This window comes from Myotis yumanensis, unplaced genomic scaffold, assembly GCF_028538775.1.
Source record: "Myotis yumanensis isolate MYYU_CA2020_CCGP unplaced genomic scaffold, mMyoYum1.0.hap1 SCAF_1, whole genome shotgun sequence".
NCBI lineage: Eukaryota > Metazoa > Chordata > Mammalia > Chiroptera > Vespertilionidae > Myotis > Myotis yumanensis.
In genome coordinates, this window is record NW_027223752.1 from 10,710,229 (window position 1) to 10,722,327 (window position 12,099).

General features: G+C 43.2%; 1 protein-coding gene across 3 annotated transcripts in view; it reads left to right on the forward strand.

Moving 5' to 3' along the window:
* The first annotated feature begins 327 nt into the window (after positions 1-327).
* LOC139009544 (ribosomal protein S6 kinase alpha-5-like) overlaps positions 328-12,099 on the forward strand; it is a 121,580-nt gene continuing 109,808 nt past the window's right edge. The window contains exon 1 of one of the 3 annotated variants that reach the window (XM_070413808.1): positions 328-437. In XM_070413808.1, the coding sequence (XP_070269909.1) occupies positions 410-437 (28 nt within the window). In that variant the 5' untranslated portion in view covers positions 328-409. Of the gene's footprint in view, positions 494-12,099 lie in introns of all 3 variants that reach the window. The other 2 variants (XM_070413815.1, XM_070413823.1) reach the window with 2 other exon arrangements.

The following is a 12,099-nucleotide window of genomic DNA, read 5'->3' on the forward strand; positions in this document are numbered from 1 at the left end:
CTCCCGCGTCCCCTCGGAGAAGTCTGCGGGATCCGACAGGGAGAAGATGGAGGAGGAGAGCGGCAGCGACGGCGGCGCCGCGGGGACCGGCGGGGACGGCGGCGCCGCGGGGAGAGCGGCTCCTCACTGTCAAGCACGAGCTGCGGACGGGGTGAGCGACCCCGCCCTCTGCCGGCCTGGTCCCGCGCGGGGGGCGCGCCCGGAGGGCTCGCGGGGGCCGGGGGGCGCGGGACTGGGGCGGGGCCTCGCGGGCGGGGCGGGAGCCGCGGGGGGGTCCCGGGAGGTCGGGGCGCGCCCGGCGGGTGAGGTCCGAAAGTTTTCCGAGAGGAGCCGGGGACGGAGCGGCTGGCGCCGGACGGCGGGGCCCGCGGGGCGGCAGCTCACTGCCTGTTGGCACTGGTCTGCGAGGATGCCTCCGGGCCCCTGTCCCCGCACAGGTGACACAGCTGTCGCGGCATCCCGTTTGGGGTGAAAGGTGCGCCTCGCTCCTCAGGTGCGGGGTGAGCGGTGCTTTGTGTTGGAGCGTGGCTCCTCCACGCCTCTGCTTTGCAGGGAGTAGTCCCGGGGCGGGGGCTGGGAGTGTGTGGGATCGTCCCCGGAAGGTGCTGGGCTCCTGGACCAGGTAAGAGGGTGGCTCTTCGTGAGTGCAGTCTCCAGGGAGATAGAGAGGGGTCGTGGGCTGCAGGGACTGCATGCTTTTATTTGCAACGGTCATGAAATACTAAACTTGGCCTGGAATTTCCTTCAAAGGTCTCTTGACATGAAGGCTCTGTCTATGGAAAGCTCGAGTCAAAAGCGACGCCCTAGCCGGCGTGAGCGCTTCTGTCCCCACGTTTGAGATCCCTAGCGTTGTCCCACGCTTTGTACTTAGGTTACTGTATTCGTTGTGTGGGTCCCGGTTGTTCGTTTTAGGAAATGCTTATTTGGACGAAGCAGCAAGTTTAGATTTTATATTTGTGGACCCCAGTCTCGTAATTAGAGATTTTTTTTTTTTGCATTTCTGAACAGGTACTACTGTAATAAGTTGTTCATTATTACTATTAAATGTTCTTGCGGATGTTTATAAAGGTTTTTGATTCAGCTTCGTGGGCATATCAGGATATTCTTTTTTTGTGTGTAGACACTGCTCACATGGCAGGTTTCACCTTGTTGCTGTTTGGAACGGATTTTAAAGTTAGATCTGTGACAGTTCTCTTAGTTTCTGTTATTTCTAATTTGATGGCCAGTCAGCCTTCCTTCCAGCGTGTGCCAGTGTGGTGACTTAATTTAAGAGGATGTCAGATAGATGCTTACTTACACATAATTTTTTGTGTGTGAATTTATGTATCTTGAGCCAGTTACTCTATAGTCTATTTGAGTTCCTAACATATCCTGTGTAGGTTTGGTTGGTTTGATTTTTCTCTCTCGATTTAATAGACAGCTGATGTTTTCAAATGGCGATTAAAGTATTCATTCAGTAAGCATTTATTCAATATTAATATCTGATTTGTGCCAGGCTCAGTGTCATGTGCTTTCTAGTGTGAAGATTTTGAATTTCTTCTTCTTGCCTTACATAACAATTTGCTGATTTTTATACGTAGGATTGCTCTGTACAGCAAAAGCTACTTGAAGTCATATGCTCCTCAGCCATTGACCGTGGTACAACAAGCAGCTTTTTGCTAAATGACCAAAGAGCAACCTACTTGTTATTAGTAGTCAACCAACTGCTCAGTTTCTGGGTTTTGCAAACAATGCTAGTTTTGTAGAAAACAATGAGTACTGCTTTATTTCCCCTTCTCTACTGTGTGAATCATCAGCTCTAAGTTTGCATTTCAGAAATTTTTCTGATGGATGGTGAGATTATACTGAATTCATTAGTGCTGTTAACTGTCAACGGAAATGAACAATTCATTTTGATTTCTTGCTGAACATTGGAACAACTGACCGGATATAGTGGTCAAAAACACTGTTAAAATATGACTTGAAAAATTCACTCATCGTCAGCCAACTGTGCTCCTGTTGGCACATGATACTACATAGGCACCAAAGTAATCTGATCTGACAGTGGTCCCTTGCTTCTCAAAATGTGGACGAGTATATAGCCATATCAAGTCAGCAGTTGGTGATTGCCCATTTGTGCCCCAAAATTGTGTTGTGTGCCACAGGATGAATGAAAAGGCAATAAAAGTCACATGCAAGGACATGGAAATTGTTTCAGTTTTGTAGCCTGAAGTAGCAGAGTATACCTGGACATGGAATTGGAAGACGACTTCACTCTAAATTTCAGCTCTGCCGCTTACTCGCTTAGTAGCCTTTGACAAGTCTCTTCACTCTTTCAGACTCACTTCTCTCATCTACAAAATGTGAAACTTGAATAAGACCCCGTTGGAAAAGTGCTAAATGGGTTGCTTGGCACATATTAAGCGCTGAGGAGATGGTTGAATAGAAATCTGAAAATCACTCCATAACGGTATCTTTTCTTTAAGTGTGTGAATTAATTCAGTGTAACTTGGAAAACAAATTACTCATTTGGTGCTCAGGCTGTGTCACATTGCCAGGCTATCATCTTTTTCTGTACATGTCTTCTGGAGTAGAGTGTGAACTCCACATAATCCCTGCTGCTGTTTAGCAGCTTATGCATATCTCTTTAATAACATCTAACACACATGCTGTCTAATCAATTTATTTGTCTGTGCTATACTGTAAGGTCTTTGAGACCTTGTTCTTTGGTCATATCCCATGTCAATTTTCAGCCCCTGGCATATGGTAAGTATGTATTTGTTGAGTGAATTCATTGAATGGATGAAAAGCCAGGACTAAGTCTAAGTATTCCCAGTACCTTGGATATATTAGCTGGTTGATAAATTGATGAAAGTGGCTACAAAAGCTGAAGAATGAAAAGTAAAGAATTGATTAGACCAGTTAAACGTGCATTTCTTGAGCAGTTTGTTTTCTAGACTAGATGGTAGTGATGATACCAAAAATGACTAAGAACATGTTTTGCTCTCTGGTTTTAGGGGAGGAGACCATGTAAACCAGTAAATAGAATACATTATCTATACTAATAAAAAGGTAATATGCTAATTAGACTGGGAGACCTTCCAGATGTTCTTCTGGACAAAGCCATGGTGGTGGGGCTGAGGTAGAGGCGGTTAGAGGCCAAGAGGGGAGGGCAGTTGTGGGTGATCAGGCTGGTGGGGGGCAGGGCCATTGGGGGTAAGCAGACCATCAGGAGGGCCAGTTGGGGACAAGCAGGCCATCAGTGGGGGTCAGTTGGAGGAGATCAGGACAGCGGGGGGGGGGGCAGTTTGGAGTGAGCAGGCCAGCAGGGGGACAGTTGGGGATGAGCAGGCCAGTAGGGGGGGAAGTTTGGGGTGATCAGGCTGGCGGGGGGGCATTTGGGGGCAAGCAGGCCGGCAGCGGGGGGAGGGGGGGCAGTTGGGAGCAAGCAGACCAGCAGGCAGAGTGGTTAGAGGCAATCAGGCAGGCAGGCAGGCAGGTGAGTGGTTAGGAGCCAGCAGTCCTGGATTTCGAGAGGGATGTCCGACTGCTGGTTTAGGCTCGATCCCTATAAACTGGCAATAGGACATTCTTCAAGGGGTCCCAGATTGGAAAGGGTGCAGGCCAGGCTCAGGAACATACCCTCCCCCGTGCACGAATTTCGTGCACCGGGCCACTAGTCTATAATAATAAAAGCGTAATGTGCTAATTAGACCAGACAGCCAAACGACCTTCTGGACGTCATTCTGGATGAAGCCGCGGTGGCAAGGGCCGAGGCAGAGGCGGTTAGGGGCGATCAGGCAGGCAGGCAAGTAGTTAGGGGCTATGTGGCAGGCAGGCGAGTGGTTAGGGGTGATCCAGCAGGCAGGCAGGCGATCAGTTAGTAGCCAGCGGTCCTGGATTGCAAGAGGGATCCCGGATTACCAGAGGGTGGAGACCGGGCTGAGGGACTCGCCCCGAACCCTCCCTCTCCCCCCCTCACCCCGCACAAATTTCGTTCACCAGGCCTCTAGAAAGTATAATAATAAAGGATTATACAGAGTGTAAAGGTAGCAAAGAAGAGGTAAGGACTTTTAGGCTTCAAATAATCAAATCTAACTCTTGCACAATAGCAACAAAAAGAGGGGGTATTATTAGAAGGATGCTGGGTTATCTTACCCATTCATTTTTTCAATAAATATTTTATTGCCCTAGCTGGTTTGGCTCAGTGGATAGAGCGATGGCCTGCAGACTGAAGGGTCCCGGGTGCTATTCAGGTCAAAGGCACATACCTCAGTTGCTGGCTCTGGCCCAGCCCAGGCCCTAGTCAGGGCTCGTGCAGGAGGCAACCAATCAATGTGTTTCTCTCACATCAATATTTCTCTCTCTTACACTCTCTATAAAAATCAATGGAAAAATATTCTCGGGTGAGAACTTGAAAAAATAGTAATAAAAAAATAAAATATATAAAAAATAAAATTTTATTACTGCTTATGTTTTGAGTGCAGTTTTAGATGGTAGTTTAAATGACAGATATGGCCTTCCACAGATATGTTCTTCCCACTGGAACCAGAGACTTATCGACTCCCTCCATCTTGAATCTTTGTCTCTAAATGATGACTTTATTCTGCAGTCCCACTTTTCTCACCTGGGAAAGAACATGGCTGCAGATGGACCCCAAGTTTTACATCTCACAGCTTCAGATACTGGAGAGACACTGCCTTTTACTTAGGTTCAGATATTAAAAATCTCAGGGATTGAGTTTATTGGCCTGGCTCTGGTCAGGTACCCTATATTCTGGATTATTCAGCTAAGGCAAGGGAATGGGATCAAGTTCTACTAACATGAAGCTACTACAATAAACATGTGGATAGGGTGAAACTAAACTCTTAGAAGAGGAAGCGTTGCTGGGAAAACATTTCCTTAGGTGTCTGTTATTAGGAGAGAGCTTAACACCAAGGAGAGGGTTAAGAAAGGGGTATTCGTTATCTATTGCTGTGTAACAAATTACCACCAAACTTAGTGGCATATATAGCAACGTGATTTCTGTGGGTCAGGACTTGAGGAGTTGCTTAGCTTGATAATTCTGACTCAGGGTTTCATGCGGTTGTAGTCCAGTTGTTTGTCAGGACTGAAGTCACCTGTTAGCATATGAAGGAGCTGGAGGTTCCTCTTCTAAGACAGATCGCTTGTGTGTAGTTTAGTTCCTTGCCACGTGGACCTCCCCATATGACGGCTTGAATGTCCTCATGATATTACAGCTAACTCCCCGAAAACAAGTGATTGAAGACAGAGCAAGGTGGAAGCCACAATGTTTTTTTATGTTAGCTTTTTTTGAGATATCATCTATATATATAAAAGCCTAAGTGACCAAATGACCGAACGACAGGTCGCTCTGACACATGCTGACCACCAGGAGGCAGATGCTCAATGCAGGAGCTTCCCCTTGGTGATCAGTGTGCTCCCACGGCCAACCTCCCTTACTGCCCTGATCAGCCCCGATTACCGGCTAGGCTAAGGGACCCCACCAGTGCACAAATTCATGCACCGGCCCTCTAGTTCACATAACAAAAAAACTACTTGTTTTAAGTGTACAATCTAGTGAATTTTAGTATATTTATAGTTATACAACCATCACCACAATCTGATTTTAGACCATTTCCATCACTTTAAAAAGAAATGTCTTACCTACTTATATCAGTCACTCCACATTCCCACCACCCATCCCCAGTCCTAGGCAACCGATAATTCTATTTTCTCTATATATTTGCCTAGGGACAATATAATGTAATGGAATTTTACAATATGTGGTCTTTACAACTGGCTTGTTTTACTGAACACAGTGTTTTCAAGATTCATCCATGTTGTAGCATGTATCAGCACTACCCTTTTTAAAATTGACAGGTAGTATTCTATTGTATGGCTATACCATATTTTGTTTATCCATTCAGGAGTTGATTGACATTTGGGTTGTTTTCACCTTTGGCTTTTGTGAATGATGCTGCTCTGTACATTTGTGTACAAGTTTTTTTGTGGACCTGTGTTTCCACTTCTCTTGGGTAGATACTAAGAGTAAAATTACTGCATTACATGGTAAGTCTGTTTATCTTTATAAGTTTTCCAAGGTAGCTGAACTAGTTTACAGTTCCATAAGTAATGTACAATGGCTCCAATTTCTCCACATCCTTGTCAACACTTGTTATTGTCTGTTTTTTTGCTTATAGCCATCCTAGTGAGTATGAAGGGTATCAATGGTTTTGACTTGTGTTTCCATTGTGACTAATGATGTTGAACATCTTTTCATGTGCTTATGGGCATTTGCATATCTTTGGGGAATTGTCTATTACGATCCTTAGCCTATTTTTCCATTGGTTAATGTGTCTTTTAATTATTGAGATGTGAGAGTTCTTTAAGTATTCTACATACAAGTCTCTTATCAGATATACAAGCTGGGGCCAAAAGTAGGTTTACAGCTGGGAGTACATGAAACACAGAGTTTATTCTTGTATTATTATTTATTATTGTGTAATTTTCCATAGGAACAACTGTAAAGCTAATTTTGCCCCACCCTGTATGTTTTTATAAATATTTGGAATTACTATGGAAATCTTGGTATAGACAAAAGTCAGGAGGAGTATGGATTTACTTTAAAAGATAATTCTGATTTACTAAAGGATTCATGATTGAATCCCATTGAAAACAACAGTTACCTGATGCTTTTTAAATATGATTCTATTTATAGCGATTTAATTTATAATTAGCTCTCTAGGAACATAATGATTACCTACATCAAGACACTTTGAGCCCTAGCTGGTTTGGCTCAGTGGGTTGAGTGTCGGCCTGCAGACAAAAGGGTCCTAGGTTTGATTGCGGTCAAGGGCATGTACCTTGGTTGCAGGCTCCTCCCTGGCCCGGGCCCTGGTCAGGGCTTGTCGAGGAGGCAACCAATGGTGTGTTTCTCTCACATCAATGTTTCTCTATGTCTTTCCCTCTCTCTTCCACTTTTCCTAAAAATCAAAGGAAAAATATCCTCAGGTGAGGATTAACAAAAAACAAAAAGACACTTTGAAAGATTCCAGTGACAATTTTAGTTATCTGTGAGAACACAACTCTATTATACAAGCATAAATATATGTATTTGTGTCTTCCTGTGAATATTCTTATAGTACTTTTCCATTTATTCTCACACTTTCCTTGCATGAGAAGAGTAGGCAGAATGTGTGCTCTATCTTTAGTTTTATAGGGTACAGTAAGAAGGTTAAAAATATAAATAGGTTATTGATAGTATCCTAGCTTAATTCCCTAGAGTCTAGACCTTAAAGGAAAATCTCTTAACTTTCTACCACAAGTTTTAGAGATTAAGAAAATGATCTATTTGGGCAAAGGAGGTGATATCTCAGCTCTTAAGTCAAGGGGGAGTCAAGTATATTTTGTATTTGTAGTCCATAATGGGAAAAACCTTCTCAGGTGGTGTCTTCTGTTGTATCAGACGCTCTATACTAACCTCTATTGCAATGCAAGGAAGAATCTGAAACCACAGATTCCTGGAGACTTGAGTGGTTTGGTGGGCAGGATTGAAAAAAAAGATGATGCTTGGTGAAAATTTCTCTAGGGAATATCTAACATATTATCATGTGTTGACTGAAGCCTACAATTAAATACACTGTTGAGAGATGTCAATCCTAAAATGCAGTGGGAGGGAGGGGTTTTCATAGTTATCTCCATAATGATTTATAGATCTCTTCATGCCAGTGATTTTCAGCCTTTTTCATCTCATGGCACACATAAACTAATTACTAAAATTCAGTGGCACAGTAAAATTTTTACTTTTTGCTAGTCTGACAAAAAAAATGGGGGGTGTAATTTTGACTCATTCACACGGGACGGCTATTGTATTGGCTGTTGTCATTTTTTAAATTTGACAATCTAAGGGAAAAGAGGTCAATGTTCCTGACTAAACAGTCAAGTATTACATGTTTTACAAATTCTTGCAGCACCCTGCTTGAAAATCGTTGCCCTGTGCACCTCGAAGGTATGAGCCTTCCTACGTTCTTCTCGTTTGCCAGGGAAAATGAATGGGGTCTAAAATAGAATTTTGCCCTCATTATGTTTGTCTTTAGCGATACCCGTCTGGCCTCAGATATAGCTGTTCGTCTGAAAATCATATAAGTTCTTGGACTTTATATATTTCTAAAGTGGTAAGTGAGGTGGCTGTCACACTTTAAAAAAGAAAATTGAGAAGACATCCTCCCCTGTGACTGCAGGGAAAATAAAGAGGCAAAGTTCCTGATTTTTAATTCAGTACTTGGTATTGCACTTATTTTATTTCACACGAGTTTTTGTGTAGGTGTGCTTCTTTTTATATAATCAGTGTGTTCCTGGCAAAAAGTTGTCTAAACCAGCGGTCGCCAACCTTTCCGACCTCACGGACCACCAGTGGTCCATGGACCACTGGTTGGCGACCGCTGCTCCAAAGGTTTCCTTATAAACAGTATTTTTGTAGTATAGTAAATTATTTGGAATGTAGAAGGTGACCTTATACTTATTAACTATTGATTAAAAATATTTTTCGTTAAATTCTCCATTTGTGGCTTTACGCGTTTGTTGTTGTTGTTAATCCTCATTTGAGGATATTTTTTCCATTGCTTTTCAGAGAGTGGAGGGAGGGAGGGAGAGAGAGAGAAAGAGAGAGAGAGAGAGAGAGAGAGAGAGAGAGAGAAACATCGATGTGAGAGAGACATATCGATTGGGTGCCTCCCTCAGAGAGGCAACCATTGGTTGTGAGGCAGAGAGTGGACTCACAACCAAGGTACATGCCCTTGACCAGGAATTGAACTCGCAAACCTTCAGGGCAGTTGGCCGATGCTCTAACCATTTAGCAGCACCTGCCAGGGCGTGTGGCTTTACTCTTATTATGTAGATTTGGCCGTATATTGCTATTTTCTGACACCATCTTTACAATTTAGGTAGCTTCAAACAGGTAAATGATAAAATCTTGTGTCTGGATAAAGACACCACCACCACCGTGAGCAATGTCTAGGTCCAAACCCTGAAACCTGTGAATGTTTCCTTACATTGCAGGGAGACCTTGCCGGTGCGATTCAGCTAAGGATTTTAAGATGAGAAGAGAATCCTGCCAAATGTAAACTCAGGGTGCTTCTAAGAGGAAGCCAGGAGGGGCAGAGTCAGAGAAGGTGATGTGAAGATGGAAGCTGCAAGAGTGAAAGGGTTATGATGAAAACGGATTGTTGGAGTGTTGCCATTGTTGGAGGGGCCATGAGCCAAGAAACAGGGCAGCCTCTAGCTGAGGAGCGGGTATCCCAGCGTGTCCTGAAGGAACATAGCTCTGCTGTCCCCTTGATTTTAGCTCCATATAACCCAGTTTGAGACTTCTGGTCTCCAGAACCATAAGAAAACAAATTTATTGATTGATTGATTTCAGGGAGAGAGAGATGGAAACATCAATGATGAAAGCGAATCATTGATCAGCTGCTGGAGATCAAGCCCATAACCCGGGCATATGCCCTGACCGAGAATCGAAACATGACCTCCTGGTTCATAGGTCGATGCTCTACCACTGAGCCACGTCGGCTGGGCATAAGAAAACAAATTTAAACCATGATGATTAGGTTAATTTTTTTGCAGCAGCAATAGGCAACTGATACATCTTGATTAAGATTGGATGAGCCAAGAGATAATTTTACCCCAGGCCCTGGTAACTGAATATGATCGCAATGTAAAGCAGTTCGTTATTTATACCACTGTTTCAGTAGAAAATGGTGACAAGTGTTGTGCTTAGTAGAAGCACAGTGCTGTCCTCTCTAAAGGAATCCAAGAGACATTCCTTTCTGATCTTGGTACAAGCCTGAGCTGCTCTTGACCAGCTGTTCCGTTTTTCATAGGAAGCCTCTGAAGTGGGTCCTGGAGCAGAACCCTTTTATCAAGTTGGTGGCTAGAAAGCTTCAGATCTCAGGCCTACACCACATAAAGTTGTGGCCTGGCATGCACCTTGAGCCTCTTCCTGGTACCATTTTATGTCCCTATACTTTCTTTTTATTTTTCTTCCTTCCTCCTTTTGTTATGCTTTAGTTAATCTAAGTAATTGGCCTTAAATCTTTTCTGGACCAAGGTAGGGATTAGGTAAATATATAATTAAGTAAATACACATATAAATACCTATGTACATACCATGGATAATATGAGAAGGTACTTGATTTTCTATCCAGTGTTTTGCTTCTTAAATAAAATCTCTGTCATATGGCGTTTGTGCTATTTTTGTATTTCTCCAAAAATGGAAAAAAGTGAGGTCTCTAATTAATTAATAGCACTTTTGGTTTTAAAAAAAATACATAATGAAACATCAGTAAAATAGAGGCATGCTTTTAAAGAAGAGTTCTAGTGCCACAGAGCTGGAGAGTGCGCACAGGGCTGCCCTGTACCTGGCAGTTTTCTGCGTTAGTGGACTAGCTCATCCTTACCTGGAAAATTTAGTCGAGTGAAGCACTCTGTCCTCTAGCCACATCGGTAATCTGGAGTAGAGTTATGTATGTTTTTCTAAGAGGAAAAGCTAATTAAAATATGTAATAGGATAATGTTTCCCTTCATATCTAAATATGATGCTGCACTAGGAGGACATGAACACCGGATCGTAGAGGTAGATTTGCAATAGTCCTTTCCCATGAACTTGCGTCTGCTTTTCCTTTAGGTATAAAGGGCATTTGTTTGTCAGGAAACACCATAATTAGGGCTAGATTAGGACAAATCTAATGGGGTTACGCACATATCAAACTCATACTTTTGACCTAATTTTGCCATGTATAAGTTGGGCAAAACAGCCACAGTTTTTTTTTTCATCCATTAAAGATTTGTTGAATTCAGGCATCGTACCAAATATTGGGTTTTAGCAGGGAGCAAATTAGGCATGGCTTCTACCCTCATTTAATGAAACCTAACAGAAAGACATTACATACATAATCATAGAATCCCCTATGGCAATTGTGATAAACTCTATGAAGACGGTTCAGGGTTCCATGAGTTTCTGACAGGGTGACCTGGCACTCTAAAGCTTCTCTGAAGCAGTAATGTTCACGTATTGTCCTTGTTACTATGGGGTGATGAGTGGGGGAATAAAGCATTTCTGCTAAAGGAATCGACACAGATGGTCCTGAAGGGGAAATGGCCTCGCACACCGGGGTTACTAGAAGAAAGGCCTCTGAGGTGTGAGTGTCATGTCCAAGCATGAGAATCACAGGGAATGGGACTGGAAAGGTAGCAGGGCCATTTCATGCAGGGTTTTGTAGATTATGATGAGGTGTTTGTGCATTGCCCTGAGTGACCAGTGCTAAGCCATTGAAGGAGTTTAGAGATGTACTTTACATTGTAAAAGGTGATTGCCATTGCTGTGAAGAGAAAAGGAGGAAAGATGAAGGGAGACCAGATAGGAGCCTATCGCAGAAGTTGAGATGGGATATACAGATTTGGGTTAGGTAACAATTAGAAATTCAGAATTGTGGCCTGGCTGGTACGGCTTAGTGGTTGAGTGTCATCCCTTGAATCAGGAGGTTACGGTTGATTCCCAGTCGGGGCACATGCCCGAATTGCGGTTTTGATCCCTAGTAGGGGGTGTGCAGCTGATCAATGATGCTCTCTCATCATTGATGTTTCTATCCCTCTCTCCCTCTCCCTTCCTCTCTCTGAAATCAATAAAAAAACCTTCTTTTAAAAAAACTAATTGTGAATATATTTGAGATGTATTTAGAAGATAGAGTCAATAAAATTTGGTGTTGTACTGATATGGGATTTTCTGGTGTATGTTTGAAGATGTTATTTGTTCAGATGGTGTATTAATTTCCTATTGCTGTGTAACAAACTATCACAAATTTAGTGGCTTACAATAGTACCCATTTATTGCCTCACAGTTCAGTAGGTTAGAAGTTTGACAGCATGGCTGAAATTAAGGTGGCAGCCAGACTGGATTCACATCTAGAGGCTCTGGGTAAAAATCCATTTCCAGGCTCATCGGAACCTGTGTTTATGTCATCAATCTTGTAGTTGGCACATTTTAGTTCCTGTCGTCATCAGCCTGAGGTCCCCGTTTTCTTGCTGGTTGTCAGTGAGGGTTCTCTGTCAGCTCCTAGAGAC